This window comes from Schistocerca nitens, chromosome 3 (genome assembly GCF_023898315.1).
Source record: "Schistocerca nitens isolate TAMUIC-IGC-003100 chromosome 3, iqSchNite1.1, whole genome shotgun sequence".
Taxonomy (NCBI): Eukaryota; Metazoa; Arthropoda; class Insecta; order Orthoptera; family Acrididae; genus Schistocerca; species Schistocerca nitens.
In genome coordinates, this window is record NC_064616.1 from 578,682,445 (window position 1) to 578,704,457 (window position 22,013).

Sequence of the window (22,013 nt, forward strand, 5' to 3'; positions counted from 1 at the left end):
GCGTCAAGGACTGTCTCATCTCTAATGCCGTGTTTTGTCTTGTGGTGACGATTGTGTATAGTCAGACAACTGTACCCCAAAGGGTTTCGGCGTTTAGAGGATCTGTCACACAGCTATGTTAAGTTGATTGTATTCAACAGTGGCTATCAAGTGTACGTAAGCAGACTAAAGCGACGAATGATAATTTGTACCAAGGCCAGAATTTGAACCCACACCTCCTTCTCACAAGGCAGATGTGCCAGTCACTACGCCACTCCGGTGCAGTGGCTCTGCACAACTACGCAGACTATCCTAGCACGCCTCCCTCCTAAATCAAAATTCCCATTTGCACCTCAGACCACTTTGTATTCCCCCTAAACTCGAAATCTTTGCATAGGCTCTTCAGCTGTATTGGAACAGCATTTCAGCATCGAAAGAAGCGTGGGAACCTGTCTGTCACCCAGGTATAGTTGGTTTAATCAAGTGAAGCTATATGATTCCAAATACGTTTTCAAATCTGAAACATCTATGATGTATTTATGCAAACTGAAGAGACGAAAGAAAAAATTACCAGTTAATTTTGTTAAACCACCCATGCCTGTGTTTCAGGCATGTTCCCCGTCTCGTTCGATACTAAGTTCCTATTTGAAGACAGTTTGAGAGCCTCTGCAATGCTTTTCGAGTTTAGGGGTAATACCAAGTGGGCTGACGCGATACTGGTTACTTGGATAGAGGAGGGAGGCGTGCTAGGGTAGTCCGTGCAGTTGCCCAAAGCCACTATGACAGCGTGGCGTAGTGGTTAGCGTATCTTCTTGGTGAGCAGGAGACCCCGGCTCGAATCCCGACCTTAGTACAAATTTTCGTTCGTTACATCAGTCTGCGTGTATACGTCATTGAAATAAATACCGTGGCACAAAAGCACGTGACAAAAATCACTCTAAAAACACAACAGATAGGCATCACATCTGAAATACTGCGGGTTAAATGACTCATTGGGACTTCAGTGCATTTGACGCTTTGCATCTTTTGAAAAGAGGGAAAGTCGTGACTCGCCGGACCACACTAGAAGACTCCAGTCAGATACTGTTCAGTTTCTGTGTTGTTAGGACCACTGAAATAGCTTTATGTGCTGCTGCGAGCAATGCCCTTTTACGAGATACCCTGCACCAAATCTCCATTTTATGCAGTTCCCTTCGCAGTGTTTGCTCGGAAGCTGGTTGAGGTGGACCTGCATTCAGTGGCAGCAGCTATTTCAAATGTGTGTAAATACCTGAGGGACCAAACTGCTGAGGTCATCGGTCCCTAGACTTACACACAACTTAAACTAACTTATGCTAAGGACAACACACACACCCATGACCGAGGGAGGACTCGAACCTCCGGCGGGAGGGGCAACGTCATCCGTGACATGGCGCCTTAAATCCCGCGGCCAATCCGCGCGGCTGCAGCTATTTCTGTCAGGTTTTAAAACCACTGTCACTGACAAGGAGCGACGCTTAACTATAGCCCATGTCTGCTAGGATCCTTTTATGATCATTTCTCTTATGCCGTGTCACATGGCTTCGTGTGTTACACCATTTATTGTAAACACGTAGGACAGTCCAAGCTGGTACACCAACAAATCGGAGAAATTCGTCCACAGTGTGGTCTTTGGATGATCCACAAACCCTTGCTCCTTTCTGCTGTTCTATCACGTCTCCACATCGAACCATCTTACTGAGGTGACTCTACACAAACGGCTGGTTTCGCTGCCATGACTCACGTCATGGGTGAAGGGTCACATGACCGCCTGGTTCCAGCTCTACATGTACAACGCTGCGAAGCGAAAAGTGTACTCTTTTTAAGAGAGTAGTTAATATTTTCCCCGATGAGCTTACATTTTTCCCGGGTTTTAGTGAGCAGTATTGCGGAAAACTACTTGTGAAAGTATTCTTCAATATCCATTGGATGTATGTGTTATCCACGACCTGCGGAGACTTCGTATGAGTGAGTCACGTTCACAAATGGAACAGGTAGTAAATGTTGACTCCGATTGCACTAGGACAGGCTGAAACCCTAGCGTAGTTACGTAGTTTGCTTTTGTGACCATCACTATCACTCACAGCGGCTGTAGCTTGCGTTGCATTCTCGATAGCATGCTGAGGGAACAGATTCATAGTCGCACCCGTGTCTTGGTATTCCACCAACCGTTAGATTTCTTTTCAGAATTCAGAGATATGCCGACACACATTATATTTTACTTGCACCGATTCATTTGCTCAGATTCAAGCTAAACATTAAAAATTTGTGATTGAAACATTAACATCTACCTTGATACGCACAATGTACTCAAGCGTCTGCAATAAATCAGCACCGAATGTTAGACTCCCGTCCACTAGGGTCACGCTTGTCTCATAAAAATATACCATTCTGCTCTGTACATCTCTGGCAAGTGTACCATAACGTTTTCTCTATTAGCTTTCTGCATTGCAAGCCGGCTGTCTACAGTATTCGTCAGCGAAACTCTGCCAGTTTCAAGAGTTTTCAACCACGTACCTTGGGCAGTCAGCACAGCAGGAGAAAACTCGCCTCGAAACTGCGGAAATGAGGTTCTGGAGGATAATTACAAAAACTAGCTGGAGAGTCAGATAAACGACTGAGATAGTTCTACAAGCAATGAGAGAGAAGAAACACCAACTAAGACCTACAGGCCGACACCAAGCAAAACACATTGGACTCTTGACTAGAAATGATATTCTTTTACAAAACATTTTCGAAAGGAAGATTGTAGGGAAGAAAACGAGGCAATGACTGAAAATATACTCTTTAAAAAATATATATGATCCGTGAAATGGGATGAACTTCATACATTGAGAAAACTGAGTTGCTGATGAGAACCTGTGGCTGCAGCCTTCGGAAGAAGAAGAAGATCTTGGTTTAAAAAGTGATTGGTAAAAGAGAGAAAATTCTTACATGGTGTTAAAAGAAAAAATGTTTTTACAAAATAAAATAAAAATAAAATACAGATGGTATGCTGAGTTGCTTAAAGGACAAAACGTAGATTTTTTTTTTTTGGCGTTTAAAATATTTACTCAGGTGAATTAGGCGATGAGTATAAACACACATAAAAAAAGTTTTACATCACCTCGGTTCCGAGAGTTCCCTAACCTGTACGAGTAATTGGAATGGGGATCAACATAAACATCATTTCCGCCCATACACCATACAGCGAAAACTTCAGAGGTGGTAGCCCAGATTGCTGTACACACCAGTACCTCTAATAATCAGTAGCACGTCCACTTGCACTGATGCATGCCTGTATTCGTCGTGGCATACTATCCACAAGTTCATCACGGCACTGTTGGTCCAAACTGTCCCACTCCTCAACGGCGTGTCGACGTAGATCCCTCAGGGTGGCTGGTGGATCACGTCGTCCATACACAGCCCTTTTCAGTCTACCCCAGGCATGCTCGATAGGGTTCATGTCTCGAGAACATGCTGGCCATTCTAGTCGAGCGATGTCGTTATACTGAAGGAAGTCATTCACAAGGTGTGCACGAGGGGGGCGCAAACTGTCGTCCATGAAGACGGATGCCTCGCCAATATGCTGCCGATATGGTTGCACTATCGGTCGGAGGACGGCAGTCACGTATTGTAGAGCCGTTACGGCGCCTTCCATGACCACCAGCGGCGTACGTCGGCCCCACCTAATGCCACCCCAAAACAGTAGGGAACTTCCACCTTGCTGCACTCGCTGGACAGTGTGTCTAAGGCGTTCAGACTGACCGGGTTGCCTCCAAACTCGTCTCGGACGATTGTCTGGTTGAATGCATATGCGACACTCATCGGTGAAGAGAATCCTGAGTGGTCCATTTGGCATGTTGTTGGGGCCATCTTTACCGTGCTGCATGGTGTCGTGGTTGCAAAGATGGACCTCGCCGTGGACGTCAGGAGTGAATTTGCACATCATGCAGCCTAATGCGCACTGTTTGAGTCGAAACACGACTTCCTGTAGCTGCACGAAAAGCATTATTCAACATGGTGCGTTGCTGTCAGGATTCCTCCGAGTCATAATCCGTAGGCAGCGGGCATCCACTGCATTAATAGCCCTTGGGCGGCCTGATCGAGGCATGTCATCGACAGTTCCTGCCTCTCTGTATCTCCTCCACGTCCGAACAACATCGCTTTCGTTCACTCCGAAACGCCTGAACGCTTCCTTGTTGAGAGCCCTTCCTGGCACAAAGTGGCAATGTGGACGCAACCGAACCACGGTATTGACCGTCTAGGCATGGTTGAACTACAGACAACACGAGCCGTGTACCTCGTTCCTGGTGGAATGACTGGAACTGATCGGCTGTCGGAGCCCCTCCGTCTAATAGGCGCTGCTGATGCATGGTTCTTTACATCTTTGGGCAGGTTTAGTGACATCTCTGAACAGTCAAAGAGTCTGTGTCTGTGATACAATACCCACAGTCGACGTCTATTTGCAGGAGTTCTGGGAACAGGGGTGATGCAAAACGTTTTTGATGTGTGTAATTTAGTCCTTAGAGTTCGGTTGTTGCCAGACAAGTAGAGCATCGATGAAGAATTACGACACCTACAAATAGTGTTGCAATGGAACGGAAACCCAGCTAGGCAAGTTAGGCCAGCATTGCAGTCAAAATCAACGTCTAAGGAAGAGGATAACAGTGAGAAAGAGAAGCCAAAAATCGCTTATGCGCGTTATGCTGACACTGTCTCCGGAAGGACTGGAAGACTCTGCAAGCTGCTTTCATTTTGTGTATCAGTGTGGGAATGGCGAATCTCTCGCATGACTCAAAGACTTTATAGTCCACATTTTCGTCTGATACACAAGTCTTATCTTTGGCTGAGTCGAGAGCACCGAGTTTCGAGTTCTGTAAGGCAGCATACGTACAAACAAAGCACTGAATCTTCTACTTCAGTTGGTTTTCCCTATGCTGTTGACATTGTACTGCCTGCTGACGATTTGTAAAGAATAAAATTTGAGCTTGTATGTTACTTGAGACTGGCATTTCTAAGCTGCGGCATCTAGGTTTATTGGTGAGATCGTTGCTCAGTTGCGCTGCAATGGCGTAATTCCATATTACACGATTTTTCAGGTGCTTCTGCGGGACATAATTTTGATATTATTTATCTATGCGAGTAAGGTTAGGTCTGTTTTCAGACTGCGCCTTTGTGTGAATATACGAGGACCAATATTTAGTTTTCAGAGAGCTATCTGAGGATATAGGTCGTCTTTCACGTTACTTCCTCACTCTCTAAACGGTATTAAGGAGATTGTACACTGATCAACCAGAACATTATTACCGTGTACCTAATAGCTGGTTGTCCATTTTGGCACGGACAATAGCGGCGACGTGTAGTGGCATGGAAGCAATGAGGCCTTGGTAGATCGCTGAAGGGAGTTGGCACCACATCTGCACACGCAAGTCACCTGATTCATGTAAATTCCGGCGAGGTGGAGGGGGTGGATGAGCTCTGACGTCACGTTCAATTCAATCGTAGCGCAGATATTTTCGATTATGTTCGGATCTGGCGAGCTGGTGAGGGGGGGGGGGGGGGGGGAGGTGCAGCACACCAACTGGAACTCTCCATTGCTCCATTGTGTTCCTTTCACCTGGGCTTGTGACATGTAACATTATCTTGTTCAAAAATGCCACTGCCGTCGGGAAACACGATCGTCATGAAGAGGTGTACGTGGGCTGCAACCAGTGTACGATACTCCTTGGCCGTCATGGTGTCTCGCACGAGTTCCGCTGCACCCATGTTTGCCACCTGAATGTTCTCCAGAGCGTAACAGTGCTGCCGCTATCTTGTCTCCGTCTCGCAGTAAAGTTGTCAAGGAGCTGTTCCCCTGGAAGATGACAGATTCGTGCCCTCCCATTGGCATGATGGATACGGAATCGTCAGACGATGCAACGCTCTGCCACTGCGCCAACGTCCAGTGGCGATGGTCACGTGCCCATTTCAGTGATAATTGCTGATGTCGTGGTGTTAACATTGGCACATGCATGGATCGTCGGCTGCAGATGCCTCTCGTTAGGTGTTTTCGGTGCACTGTGACTTCAGATATACTTTTACTCTGATATTAGGCCCGCTACAGTTCGCCGCTTGTCCTCTGTTAGTAGTCTGCCCAGGTTACGACGACTGACATCTGTAATGAGGGGTGATCACTTAATCCCTCGATGTCTGGAGGCGGGCTCACCTTGGTTTCGCCACGTGTTGGAGACACTACACCACTCCTCGAACACCCGACAAGTGCCGCGCGGGATTAGCCGAGCGGTCTTAGGCGCTGCAGTCATGGACTGTGCGGCTGGTCCCGGCGGAGGTTCGAGTCCTGCCTCGGGCATGTGTGTGTGTGTTTGTCCTTAGGATAATTTAGGTTAAGTAGTGTGTAAGCTTAGGGACTGATGACCTTGGCAGTTAAGTCCCATAAGATTTCACACACATTGGAACATTTTTTTTTAACCCGACAAGTCGTGTAGTTTCCGAAATGCTCGTGCTGAGCCTTCGGGCCATCACAATCTGCCTTCGGTCAAACTCAGATAGATCGCATTCTATACTCGGACAGCATACTCACTGATTCTACATTCACCGTGCATGTGTCCGACTAGCAGTCATTCCTCACCAGATGACAGTGTAGTCGCCTGCACGGGTTTTATCGGTAGTAGTTTGGTGGTAATAATGTTCTGGCTGATCAGTGTATAGCATAAGGTTTATTTTTCGTGAATGTGTCTTGTACCACCACGTGGTTCATGAGAGGACATTTGCATCTACAGTTCATGAATTTTTGTGTCTGTTTTCAGAATAACTGAAGTTAATTTAAAATCTCTCACTAATTGTTTCCCTCCTAGACTTAGTTTTCAATCTTAAGAATTTTGACATTCATTCGCACATGCACTCCCCTTTCCATTGTTCACACAAGTAGCACGTGTGAGCACAACATACTTAAACTGCAGTCAGCAATTTTCAGCCAAAGAAGGGAAATACGAACAGCACGGAACTTCTTGGCACATGTTGCAGCAATAAGTTCATCCAGACTTTACACTTCAGTGACTCATTTTCTTGTTGTTGGGCATTAGGACATAAATTGAAGTTAAATCTGAATGGCGTGCGTCTTTTCTATACAGAGAGATGCATTTACACCGATAGCTGTATTAGAAAGTTTGAAGATCTTCACTGGAATTTATTTTCTTGTAATTTATGTTGTAGGCCCTTTTATATGTTCCGTTGTTTTGCAAAAGTTTGCATGCTACCACATATTTCATTGACAGCAGCCATATCGCGTTATTTTTCATTGATGGGTCAAATTTTATACAAATGGGAATATTTTCACGGTGCTAGTACCGGAGTCGAAACTTTCTACGCACTCGGGTTAAATTATAATAGGGACCAGTGGTCCTCAACACCTACGTAAACATGGCGTAGAGTGTATTACTCCCCATCAACCAGGGTAAAAAGGTTTCTTTGTAACGTTAAAGAATACTTAGGTCTCCGAGAACCGGGTGAGCGCCGCATCCCATGCGAATTTTGCATTTTTTACGTGGGACGGACTATCACAAGCGTCAAGGGATGGTCCAACGAACATCACTGGGACATATGACTAAAACAGTCATGCACATCAGCTGTCATAGAGCAATTCCTGGAATATAAACAAGAAATTGAATGCGACGAGACACAAAGAGAATGTGCTTCTCACAGAATAACATTTTAGGCCCTGCAAAACACATGAGCATCAAGAGGTGAAGCAGGCACCGGTAGTTAAACTCTGCAATAAATAGCGGCGTGATACTAACAATAATACTTCAGAATAAGACTGGAGTCCAGACAGAGAGTACACATAACAATACAGCTCGCAGAACCTGAAGAAGACGACTAGAACAGTGGCCGAAATATTGTGGATAAAAATGGAATCAACAGTTCGACTAAACACCTGAAAGTACAGAATTAACTCACACTCAGGAGTACGATGATCCCAGTCCCTGTCGGATCAATCATATTTAGCTTTCTTATTCTTTCTCGAAATCAATCCAGGAGCTCGGATGGTTCCTTTGTAAAGGGCACGGCCGACTTCCTTCCCCATCATTCCATACTACAGCTATCAAACTACCGTATGCTACCGGACTGTTTACCAATTAGGCTCCTTTCGGAGTATGCTGATCCATTAGCTCCATACTTAACAATCATATACAACCGTTCGCTCGACGAAAGATCCGTACCCAAAGACTGAAAAGTTGCACAGGTCACACAAATATTCAAGAAATGTAGTAGGAGTAATAGACTAAATTACAGGCCCCTATCGTTAACGTCGATATGCAGCAGGATTTTAGAACATATATGTGTTCGAACATTATGAATTACCTCGACGAAAACGGTCTATTGACACACAGTCAACATGGGTTTAGAAAACATCGTTCCTGTGTAACACAACTAACTCTTTATTCACATGAAGTGTTGAGTGCTGTTGATAATGTATTTCAGATCGATTCCGTATTTTTGGATTTCCGGAAGGCTTTTGACACTGTACCACACAAGCGGCTCGTAGTGAAATTGCGTGCTTATGGAATATCGTCTCAGTTATGTGATTGGACTTGTGATTTCCTGTCAGAGAGGTCACAGTTCGTAGTAATTAACGGAAAGTCATCGAGTAAAACAAAAGTGATTTCTGGCGCTCCCCAAGGTAGTGTTATAGGCCCTTTGCTGTTCCTTATCTATATAAACGATTTGGGAGACAATCTGAGCAGCCGTCTTCGGTTGTTTGCAGATGACGCTGTCGTTTATCGACTAATAAAGTCATCATAAGATCAAAACAAACTGAAGAACGATTTAGGAAAGATACCTGAATGGTGCGAAAAGTGGCAGTTGACCTTAAATAACAAAACGTGTGAGGTCATCCACATGAGTGCTAAAAGGAATTCGTTAAACTTCGGTTACACGATAAATCAGTCTAATCTAAAAGCCGTAAATTCAACTAAATACCTAGGTATTACAAGTACGAACAACTCAAATTGGAAGGAACACATAGAAAATGTTGTGGGGAAGGCTAACCAAAGACTGCGTTTTATTGGCAGGACACTTGGAAAATCTAACAGACCTACTAAGGAGACTGCCTACACTACGCTTCTCCGTCCTCTTTTAGAATACTGCTGCGCTGTGTTGGATCCTTACCAGATAGGACTGACGGAGTACATCAAAAAAGTTCAAAGAAAGCAGCACGTTTTGTATTATCGCGAAATATGGGAGAGAGCGTCACAGAAATGATGCAGGATTTTGGCTGGAAAGAATGGCGTTTTTCGTTGCGACGGAATCTTCTCACGAAATTCCAATCACCAACTTTCTCCTCCGAATGCGAAAATATTTTGTTGAGGGAGGAACGATCACCACGATAAAATAAGGGAAATCACAACTCGCACGGAAAGATATAGGTGTTCATTCTTTCCGCGCGCTATACGAGATTGGAATAATAGAGAATTGTGAAGGTGGTTCGATGAATCCTCTGCCAGGCACTTGAATGTGATTTGCAGAGTATCCACGTAGATGTAGATGTAGAATTACATAATTTTTTTATATTTGTGAGTGTAAACTGTTCTTTCATCAAAAGTAATTGCTTTGGGTTTCATAAAAGCGCAGAAGTTATACGATCAACTAATTTTTATTACTCATAAAACATTTTGTAAGAATATAAAGTACACAATGAATTAACACTGACGATGTGCAAAACAAATAAAAAACAAAGAGAACCCGTCGACTTCCAGTTTCTCTCGCATTTATTTATTTATGTTTGTTTCCCTACCAATGCTATCAGTACTACTGGTAATTCTACAGATTACTACGTCATTTATGTACTGTACCAAAACTACCGAACCGTAGCTTTCGTGGAGCACAAATCTATTCCCTACCCTACTTGTTACCCGTCTCTAAATGATCTCGTTCTCAATGGGATGTTAAACTTCAAAATTTTCTTCCTTCCTACAGAATTAACCAAAAAAGTGTTCTGTGAATACTACATTCCAACGTATTTCATCCTTTACACGCTTCGCTCCATTAAAATCTTCTTGGCAATGGCTTTCGAAACCTGTTGCAGTTCTCCGAATTGTTTCTACGACAACTGTATGATGATGCTACGTTTCTATACAAGATTTTGCTTACGAATGAAGGATCATTTACAAACAAAGGCCATGCAATCTTTGCAATATGCACTGCTCGTCAGTTGATAATCGACGTTGGCTAAGAGAACTGGATTAACAAAGATTTTGGTCATTCAACGTCGCTTGTGTGATTTGCAAGAATCACTTTAGGTGTCTCTGGCTTATTGATAGTATTCTAAATACCCACAAGTATGTAGAGTTCCTAACAGATTTCCTCCCGAAGGCGTTGGAAGACATCCAACTGGACTTGTAAAACAATCCAAGTGGTACCAACATGACGAATGTCCCGGTCATTCCACACGGGTAATTGCAGGGTTTCTTAATACAAATTATTGAGACACTCGGTCGTTCGAGAAACACAATATGGCCTATACTATCACCAAATGTAACACCTCAAGATCTTTATATGTGGAGAAAATTATAACAAGAAGTCTAAAAGGAAATACCGTTGTGCTGTGGTAAGTCCAGATGAAATTCCACGTGGACTGTAGTTTGTCCGGAATCATTTTACAGCAAGTGTCAAAAATGAAGCTCAATGTTTTGAATACTTCATATGATACTCATAACAATAAAAGACTAACTGCTCCTGAACTACGTGTTTGCTTTCATTGGAACCAGTAGGATCGGCTTTCGTAGGACTTCCCTGACAACGGTTTGCCCAGCTGCTATCTTTTTACTATTGGATCAAGTTCCACACCTTAGATTGTTGAAGTTCTCTTGAAAGCCTCTTTCCAATCCCATAGAAAAATTTACATAGTTTCATTTAAGAAAACAAAATTGGTGTCATAATTTGAAAACCATAAATGTCAAAAATTAGTTTTCTACGCCAGGAAGTTCGACACATTGTTCCCTACAATTAAGCGAAACACCCCTCCCTCGATTTATTCGTCCGCTCTGGATATATTTGGGGTTGCCTGTCTTAGCTGCTTCACATTCATGTTCTGAGTGTCATAACTTCCATCCAAAATCGCTCGTAATATGGTTTATGGTACAATCATACCAGGGAAATTCGGAAAGTAAGTTCCGATTGGTCAAGAAATGGAAGCCACGATGAAAATCTAATAAAGCTTTGCACATGCGTGTTCGACAGTGTCTCTAGTATCGCTTTCGGTTGCATCACTTCGCTCTATTCAGTTCTGAGCGCATGGTGAGCACATAAAGATGTGTAGAAAATAGTGTCTCCAGGCACGTAGGAGGTCCCTGTGAGAGATTCCGCCTGACGTTATGCAGCCCACATTAAGAACTGTCATACGGTTCCTACTTCGTGGCAATTCTCAGTCGCAATCTGCAGGTGCAATGAAAATGCTCCTGCAGCGTTTCCGATGGGAAGTGTTTGATCACCCGCACTACAGCCGGTAATTGGCTCCCTCTGTGTTTCACCTCTGCTCACATTAACTACTGTCTACGCAGACAACATTTTCGCACAGACAACGAGCTACAGATGAGCGTAGAGAATTGGCGGGAAGCACTAGCGGCTGCCTTCTATGACGAGGGTATTGGAAAGTTGGTATAACGCTGCGACAGATATCCCAGCTGGAGCGGCGACTATGTAGAGAAGTAACTGGAAGGTGGAGCCAATTGTCACAAATTAAACATTTCTTATTTTCAATGTAGTTTCCATTTCGCTTCTGATCAGAACTTACTTTCTGAACAAGTCTTGTATTTACGACTAAACCATAATCACCTGATCGAATAAAGTTTGTGTAAATTTGCTAAGTTCACTGACTGGTTGCGTTTACGTGCAGGTTTTGCAAGTCATGCAAGAGTTGCACACTGTACTGGACTCCGGCCCCCGGAGAGAGAAAGAGGCCGTCGACGTCAGCACGTGCACTTTGCCCAGCAGACACACCAAATTGCTGCTAGCGTCGGAGAAAGCGCAACGCTGACTTTCTCAGGTGAGCTTTGGTCTCGCAAGAGCGAATCAGGAACCGCTTTGCCGCACTCTTCCCGACACGTACCACGGAGCTCGAATAACTTTTCTAAATGTTTCTCTTCCTTTGACAAACTCTTATTGTGCAGAAGGTACGTTAACTTTAAGGAGGGATGTGTGTAAAATGGGTAAAAGATGTTGAAATTTTTTTGGCAGAAGACAGTTCTGTAGCATGTTATAAATATTGTCACCAGTTTCCACAATTTAATTCGTGCTTCAAATGTTGTAATATCTATCTTGTTTCAACTCTCCCCCGCCCGCCTTTTCTATACAACTCTTTCCTAGTTTGCGATATTTTGTTCTTTCCTGCCATCAGAGAACACATTCGTGGAGTATAAAGCACTGTGAGCAGTTGACTAAAAACAAAACCCGAAAGAAAGCTTTAATAACCTCATTAGAAGAGACGCCCAAAGACAATATTTTGCTCATCTTCAATTGCTAAAATTTCATTACATAATGCTCGTTTACTGTTCAATGATGGCAACAATGAAAGAATCAGAAACCTTATGAGACTAGAATTTTATTCGGCTTGCTTCACTGAAAAGCTATCGAAGAAGATTGATCATGTGCATATTGCTAGATCGGAAATATCAGTAAAGAATATTGCGAAAAGGGCACATCACAAGGATCAGATAAGAAGAAAAGACCTATATGAAGGCAAAAATATATACGAGGGCTGGAACTGTTTGAAAGTAACAAGCGAAGTAATCATTGAGAAAATGTTTCTCATGTGATGTAATATGTTCTTAAAGTATCCAGCAATGTCTTGATCAAATTATTTGACAAGAAAATGAAAAATTCCTGTTTATAGCCAATAACGTAATGACAACATGTACAAAATTTGGTTCAATTATCTCTCAAAAAGTAAAAGTTACATTAGCTTATATGTACCCAAGATATTCCCCACGTCCCCCTTAAGTCTAACAACTTGTCAACACCGCGTACATAGGAGAATAACTCAGTTGGGGAAGGCAGGCGGAAAGAAGCACCTGTCGACTGTTTTTAGGAACCATTCTGACACTCAACGTAAGTGTTTATGGTAATAATGTGGAGCATGGATTGCTTGAAATATCTATTTCATTATTGTAGGGGACTTGGAGCCCAACCAAACCACAACGGAAACCTGTGAATGCCACCTGAGATACAGAGGGAAAAAAACCCTTACTCATAATGGAGGGAGGACGGTTTCTATCCAATGTTAGCATCCAAATGACTACGAGCGAAGTTTTATCGAAGTTACCTTCACAGTTTACTCTGAGGAAACAGTTAAAGTGCGTTCAGAATAACTTCACCAAAAAGTAACAAGGAATGCGTCATTCGATGCCCATACTTATACCGACTCTTGATCTGTGTTGTTCCACAGCTGAATTCACAGCGACCTCCGGAAAAAAATGTAGTCGTCACAAAGAAATTGACTTTTCCGTGAAATAGCTCAGACAAATTGTAAAAGTATGCTTGCAACCAACACAATTCACCGTTATGTACTAGCTAATGGACGTAGCACGTCAAAACAAGACCATGACAAAGGTCGATCAGAAACTGGCAAATGACCCCAGATATGAATCTAAAACCCCCAGGCTCAGAGACAGAGCATAGGTCACGATTTCATACTACCCGACGAATACATTTCTAGACCAGACTAACATACGAAGGTCAATCTGGCGATTTCAAGGAGGAACTTAATTTTGCTACAGCTTACCATATAGGGCACTAAATGCAATGGATAGGTCAAGGATTAGAGTGATTCAGTGCAATGATAACCTGAAGTGACGTGAATGTGTAAATGGGGAGCCACTTTGTGAATCAATCAGCAAATCTCAATTATGTTGGCCCATTATGGTTGATATATGATTTCTTTTTTGTCATAACTTGCATCGAACTTGTGTTCTTTTTCACTTAACAAACCTAGCAAACAGTAACAGTTTATAATAAAGAAGAAGCAAGTTTAGCGTCCCGTCGACGACGAGATCGTTAGAGATGGTGACACATGTTCGGTTTGGAGGAAGGGTAGGGAAGAAAAGTGTACATGTTTTTTTCGAAGGAACTATCCCGTCATTTGCCTTAAGTGGCTTAGAAGACCACGGAAAACTTAAGTTCGGATGGCCGGACAGAGATTTGAACCATCGTTTTCGCTAATGCGAGTGCAGTGTCAAATACTGCGGAACCTCACTCGGTAACTCAGAACAAGTAAAATGTAACAAAAATTATGACATAATATTATACAAAACGAGTATAAGATTTCGTGTAAACGACATCATATCACAAATAAAATGACAAAAAGCAACTAGTATGTTCGTCGGAGACAAGGAGAAGCGTTCCAGGCCGAGTACGTACAACTGTGTGTGAAGCATCCAACTTCCGTTAAGATCAGGAGTGTGATGCCCGTGATAGGTCCAGGCAGATCACACATTGCTGAAGGGGCAATAAGGCAGGAACATTACAAAAAAATTCTTGAAAAGGAGCTTTTACCCCAAATAAATGAGTGGTACCCTAATAAAAATGCAATTTTTATGCATGATGAGGCACCTTGCCACAAAGCCAAAATTGTCTCCAAATATTTAGAAGAAAAGCAACTGAAAGTGTTTCCCAGACCAGGAAATAGCCCTGATATGAATCCCATGGGATATTGTCAAGTAGAGGATAAGGAAATTTACCATAACCACCAAACAAAATCTCACGGACAAGCTACAGAAAATCTAGACCATTAAAATGACATGTGAAAAGTTGATAAACACAATGACAAACAGGTTAAAAATATTTATCAGGAGCAGAGGTATGCACACAAAGTGTTGAACATACGAATGTAGCCTGTACGTGGATGTAAATGTGTAATAAATGTAAAATTGGGGCAAAAAGTATCTTTAATCTAATGATTTGAACACGTTCGTACTTTCAGTATATGTACAGGATGAAGAAAAATGCCGCACTTGGAGGTCGTAATGCGATTCTTCATCCAAATTCAAGACAAAATTTACCTATCAGTATCAGATCGGGTTGCTTTTGAAAAATGTATGAAAACGAGGAGCTGACGACGCTGACACATCGTGCAGCGCGTTGTAATGTACAGATGAACCTGCATCACGCTGTAATACATTTACAAGCTCTCGTAGCTCACTCAGCAGACTACTGGGATTACATCCAGCATGGAGTTATGGTTCGAATCCTTGACAGGTTTCTCTTTTTATTTTTTAGACGTCCGTTCCCTAGTTCTCGTCGTTTATTAGTAGGACATCATTTCGGCACTTGACAGCAGCCTATTACATGAGAGTGGCATCCATTAAACTGCATGCATGTGTCTACTAACCACGCAGTGCACAACCATATCTGATCCTGTCAAGTTCATATTGAGCGGCTTCCCGATGGCATTCGTATTGCTTTTGGTGCTGGGTACATCCGATAACCAAGCTGCTGCTGCTGCTGCTGCTAGTGCATATACTGCACGTAGGCGTCAGCCCGATAACAATGGTTTTCGCCGTCTGGAGCAACGGCTTCGATTAACCAGTAATCTTCGTCCACAAGTGATGGAGAGAGGTCGTCCAAGGACTAGAGGTACTCCACAAACAAAGGACACGATTCCTGAAACCTTTCACTAATTACCTCGGCGAAGTACCTGTGATATTTCAAGGCAGTTCCAGATATCTCGAAGACTGGTTTCTGGAGTGTTGCATTATGGAGAACTGTATCCATAACAGTACACGTTAACTTAACACCAGCGGCCAGAAGACCGCATTCGATTAGTACAGTTTTCTACATCTACATCTACATTCTACATTTATACTCCGCAAGCCACCCAACGGTGTGTGGCTGAGGGCTTTTGCACCAAGTCGAAGATAAAGAATATTTTATAAATAACGTGATATGGACTGACCAATCTAGCTTCACTCGTGAAAGTATTTTCGACCTCCAAAACAGTCATCATTGGTAGGAACACCTGTGAGCGTGGTTTTCAGCACACTTTGGCATAAACTTATGGGCTGCAATCGTGGGAGGAGTGCTTTTGGGCCCTTACCTATTGCCGGACACGCTGAATGCGACGTACCTTTCTTTCAAATACTTTGCCTCACGCGTCAGAAAACGTTCCACTTGGCGTTCGGCGATAGCTATGGTTTCAGCATGATGGTGCTGGCACAACTATGTGCTGTTTTGTTTCTTCCTCACAGTCGGTTTTAACAGAAAACAGGCAAGTTGTATGTACATTTATCGGACTATGATTGGAATACTACTATGGAATCTGCGTTATCCGAAACTCTGCAATCCTAACTGTTCGGAGATTAAATACGCGAAATTCACTGAAGCTAATGTCCTCACAGATCCAGCAGCAGGAACGGTCTCTCATATCCTGTATACCAATGAAGCCAACCGATTCACCCAACTATTTTAAGCGACTTCAATTCCTAATCAAGCTTGCGTTGGTAACAATTAGTAAGGCTCGAGGTCAGAGGCAGAGGGGAAAGGGGGGGGGGGGAAGAGGAGATGGATAGAGAGGGGGAGGACGAAATTGTCATGGCGGGAGGGGAAGGATATTCAGAGAGGGAGAGAGGGGGGGGAATAGGAGGTGGAGGGAGATAGGTGGGAGGAGGAGATGGACAGAAAGCGAGGTGAGGAAATTTCGACATATATCCAATTCCTATACATATTTAGCAACTGCGATGCATTTCCGGCTCGCTTGTATAAAAATAAAAAAACACACACACACATATGCGAGGGTCATTCAGTAATTAAAGAGACAAACTGGTCTGGACAAAAAAGAGTTTATTTTCACAAAACAACACGTTTTCTACTTTTCAACATAATCCCCTTGAACATTTATGCACTTGTTCCTACAGCCTACAAGCTTTTTTATTCCCACTGCAAAGAACTCTTTATCTTGATACTTGAACCATTTTCCCACAAACTTTTTCACGTCCTCGTTGTCCTGGAATCTCTTCCCACATAATGCCTCCTTCAGTGCACCAAACAAATGGAAATCACTAGGTGCTAAATCAGGACTGTAAGGGGAATGAGGTAGTACTTTCCAGCCCATTTTGTCGAGGGTTTCACGGTTTAGTTGAGTAATACGAGTACGTGCGTTGTCTTGCTGGAGAATCACACCTCTCCTCTGAGATCCACGACGTCTCTCTCTCATCGCTGGCTTCACCTTGTTTAAAAGCAAATCCGAGTAGTATTGGCTGTTAATTGTACGGTCCTCTTCGAGATAATCACAAAAAACTGGACCTTCAGCATCCCAAAACACCGTCAACATGACTTTTCCTGCTGATGCTTGGGTTTTGAACTTTTTCTTCACAGGTGAGTTGGTGTGTTTCGACTCCATGCTTTGTCTTTTTGATTCTGACTCCTAATAGTGAACCCAAGTTTCATCACAAGCTAAAATTTTGTTGGGGAAGTGCTCATCTTATTTTTCATAACGTTGCCTTAGCTCTGTGCACACTCTCAACCGCGTCAACTCCTTTGGGACCCATCTTGCACATGTTTTGCGGTACTTCAGCTTGTTACAGGTAATGTTATGAACTGTACCAGTACTAAATTGAACCTTATCAGCCGGCCGGAGTGGTCGAGCGGTTAAAGGCACTACAGTCTGGAACCGCACGACCGCTACGGTCGCAGGTTCGAATCCTGCCTCGGGCATGGATGTGTGTGATGTCCTTAGGTTAGTTAGGTTTAAGTAGTTCTAAGTTCTAGGGGACTTATGACCACAGCAGTTGAGTCCCATAGTGCTCAGAGCCATTTGAACCATTTTTTTTTAACCTTATCAACTATCATTTCCACAGACACGTGGCGGTCTACACGAATAATGTTATCAACTCGACTTTCAAGTGGCGGAGTTGAAACTGCAACTGGTCGGCCAGAACGGTGTTCGTCAGTCACTGAGTCGTGACAATTTTTGAATTGCTCTGCCCACTTGTAAAAATTTGCACCATTCATACAAGCTTCACCATAAACTTTCGATATTCTTCAGTTTATATTCATTGGTTTCTCGCCTTCAGCAAGTAAAAAACGAATAACAGAACGTTGCTCAACTAATGTTGACGTTTTGAGCGGACTCGCCATCTTGAAGTTATAAGCAAAACGATGTTAATACATCAGCTGATCAGGGCTCATCACCAGTGATGGCAGCATAAAGCCATAAAAGCACCAAACTTGCCCTACATACAGTTTTTTTCTCAGGCCGATTTGTCTCTTTAATTATTGAATGACCCTCGTAGCACAAAATATTATGCTGCTGCATCAGTCCTGGCGTATGAACAGCACCTAGAAGCCATGGCAGCTTGCGTTAGGACAAAAGAACTCGCTAAAATGATATAGATTAAGGGAAATTTGGTTGTGAAACTGGCCTAGAAGTTAAACAATTATTTAGGTGCAAAACTGCCGAACCTGTGAAGTTTGTGTTGCATCAATCATAAAATGTCAGATACTAAAACCAGAGAAGAAACGAGAGTAAAATTTTATAAAGTTGATTCTTCAAGTAAAATTTCATAGTAGTGAATTCCGAGCTCCCATAAAAACAAATTTAGTTAAAAACAAAGGGTGGGAATTACAAGAGTCCACCAGCAGCAGTGCCTAGTTCGTATGCAACATTTACTTTAGTCGCTTACTTACATGATTTTCAGGAGAAATGGATAGAAATAACATATTTATCTGTGTTCAGTAACGTGAACAGACCTTCTAGTGTATAAATATTTGGAAGCTGCGTTGACCCACGGCCGGCAGACTTCAGGCTACTGCCCTGGGCGGCAGTGACGTTGAGACATGTGGGGCGAAAGCTTTGCAACCTCTACCACGCCTTACGTCGTCCTTGAATCCAGATGTCGCAGCAGCTTCCGATACTCGCTGACCTGGCTGGTTCATATTTATATCAGGTTTAGTGGCGAACACTGGCAGGGTTGCGAATCTTTGGACAGAAGGTGGAAACTGGTTCTGCCACCGTTTTCACCTCACGTCTTAAAAACAGGTTTGAAGTCTTGCCCATTAACGAGAGAACGGCTGAACCTGTGCGGAACTGCTTGTCTCTCGCGACTGGTCCATTGCCATGGAAGGTCTCTACAAGCGCAGAGGATGGGTTTCCTGTTCACTGGCAGCTCCAACGTTAGACAGGGGACGGAGTCCCTCAGGAAACTAGTACGCAGGTTGGGAATGTAGGTCAGTGTCTACTCGGCATTTTTGCTGTGGGGTCTCGTCCTAAAGCCGGCGACTGTGATCGAGCGGTTCTAGGCGCTTCAGTCTGGAACTACGCGGCTGCTACGGTCGCATGTTCGAACCCTGCCTCGGGCATGGATGTGTTTGATGTCCTTAGGTTAGGTTTAAGCAGTTCTAAGTCTAGGGGACTGACGACCTCAGATGTTAAGTCTCATAGTACTTAGAGCCATTTCAACCATCTCGTCCTAAACGTGAAAGATGCTCTGGCGGTGGCTAGTGAGCGCAATGGATACTCTCGGCTGCAAATAGTGGCTCAAGTTAGCACGAATGACACCTGCTCCTTGGTTTCAGATGCAGTCCTCTGATCCTATAAGAGGCTGGCTGGCTTAACTGGTGACAAAAGTAGATACTGAAGTAGCTAGCGTTTCGCAGCATCGTTCACACTATCGATCGGGGACCTCTGGTTTGGAGACGTGTGGAAGAGTTATACCAGTGTCTCAGACGAGTCTGTGACGAACTTGAATGCGAATATCTCAATCTCCACTGTAGGGCAGAGCTCTGTAGCACCCTCTTATTGAGTCTGGAAGCAGCTACTAGGGTGGCAAAGTACGTGTGGTGTACACTTATGGGTTTCTTAAAATAGAGGAAATGCTCCACAGGCCAGATAAATTACGTACTGACTTCGGAAAGCTGAGAATATCAGCCCTTTTAATTGGGTAGGGTAGTATTCGTCATTGCAGAAACGAGAAAGAAAACGTCACAACAGTGTCAGTCCTATGAAGGAGCGGCCATGGAAGGGTTCTAGAACTAGTCTTATTGATTAACAGTAATAATGTCTCCATTGTACTAAAAACAAAAATCTTTTTGAGTCTAGTAAATTTATATGAACACCGGTGGTGGAAACCTGCTTACAGCCGTAAATCATATGATAATATCTAGGGCGGTTACTTATACATATTCGGAATGTGTGGATTTAGATGTTAAAGACGGATTAATTATGATAATCACGTGTTTCTATAGTCACTGCCTCAGGATCCCTAGTGCGGGGTATATCACGAAAACCTGGGAGACTCAAGTAACTAGGGACAAGGATTTGTGAGATATTTTTCTAAATGCCTTCAGCAGCTGATCAGAGAACCAACTCGTGAGTGTGACATCTTAGCTCTCCTAGTTAAAAACTGGCTCGAACTTTTAGATTCAGTTAGCGTAGAAGACGGTATCCGTTGACAAAAAGCGGCTGTAGCGTCACTGACTACTGTTGTCAATGGGAATATTATGAAAAGTAGGAAAATATTTCCGGTAAATAGAAGCGACAAGAAACAAGTTTCAAATTTCCTTAACAGTCAACATCAAACATTAATCTCTGTGACTGAAAACGTTAAAATTAAATTGACAAAATTCAGGAATATTGTGCAGTGTACATTAGACAGGTATGTGCTAACTAATAATGTGGAGGATGGAAAAGTCCAGCGGTAGTTCAACAACCATGTTAGAAAATTTCTCCGAAAGTAAGACAGAAATTCACCACCGATTTAAACGTAGCCAATTGTTCTTTGGTTAACAAAAAGTGATCCAAGCCAAAATGAGTACATGGAGAGCCATGCTTAAAACTTTTGACAAATTCGGAAGTTCATTATTGCTAACGATATGACAAAAATTCACAAGATGTAATGTTCCTACGTTAAGTCAGTAACCAGACCAAAACCAACTATCCAGTGGCTCAATGACCATACTAGCATCGAAACGAAAGATGACAGAGCGAAGTTCGAAATACTCGTATTAAATTCCGTTTACCGGATTTTTTTCACTGAGGAAGGTCACACTCCGATTCCTCGTTTCAATACTCGCACGAACATCATAATGATATATACAGAGATAAGGAACCGCTTGATATAAAATCAACTAAAATCGTTCAAAACAGGACAGACATGGACCTTATGGGGTACCTATACGATTATACATAGATTACACCGAAGAACCTGCTCCTCTGCTAGTAGATGTCTATCGTAGGCCACTAGAGGAACGACGCGTCCCAAGTGATTTGAGAAATGCACGAGTCATTTCCGTTTCAAGGGCGGATCGTAGAACAGGTGCTCAGAACTATAGCCCTTTATCAATGACCTTAATCTGTTGTAGAACTTTGAAATACGTTTTGCATTTGCCTTCTGTAGATATCAGTATGAATTTTGCAAACAACTACCTTGTGAAATCCAGCTCGGCCTATTTGTCTACGGAACCCAGAAGGCATTAATTACGGACAATACCAAATTTCTTAGCTTTCGGAAGGCGTTCGATACAGTTTTGCACTATGGTGTGATGAATAAAAGCAACCGCGGCGAATATCAGACCAGCTATGTGACTGGAATTAGGAGTTCCTGGAAAATGTAACGCAACATGTCGTTATTGACGGAAAGAAACCTTCAACGTAAAAGTCCACGGTGCAACACAATTAAAGGGTTACTTTTTTGAAGCCTCATAATTGTCTCCCATTGCGAAACCACAGAAGTTTAAAAATTGGCTCCAAGGTGCTTACAGCCTTCCTCTGTAATGGTGTAAAAGCGTGGCACCCTGCGACGTCACTCTCGGGCTCGGCGACGCTAGTTATCGATGCATGCGTAAGAAACGCCAGAGATCAGAAGTTCATGAGAAGTGTAAGGTGGGTTATTGATGGCACATTGGCACTAAATTTCACCACAGTTCTACCCAAGGCCACAATGGACGTGTCACAGGATGGGAAGGACGTCACCCCCCCCCCCCCTCTTCATTTCCCACATCTCACCTCTTCTCTTCGCACCTCTGCGGTTGAGGTCAGAACCACAACG

At 43.2% G+C, this 22,013-nt stretch overlaps 1 protein-coding gene across 1 annotated transcript in view; it reads left to right on the forward strand.

Annotated features, from left to right (window-relative positions):
* Positions 1–22,013, forward strand: part of LOC126249348 (uncharacterized) — a 198,205-nt gene that overhangs the window by 52,495 nt on the left and 123,697 nt on the right. Inside the window, exon 3 of the mRNA XM_049951002.1 lies at positions 11,873–12,022. Within this exon, the coding sequence (XP_049806959.1) occupies positions 11,873–12,022 (150 nt within the window). The remainder of the gene's footprint in view (positions 1–11,872; positions 12,023–22,013) is intronic.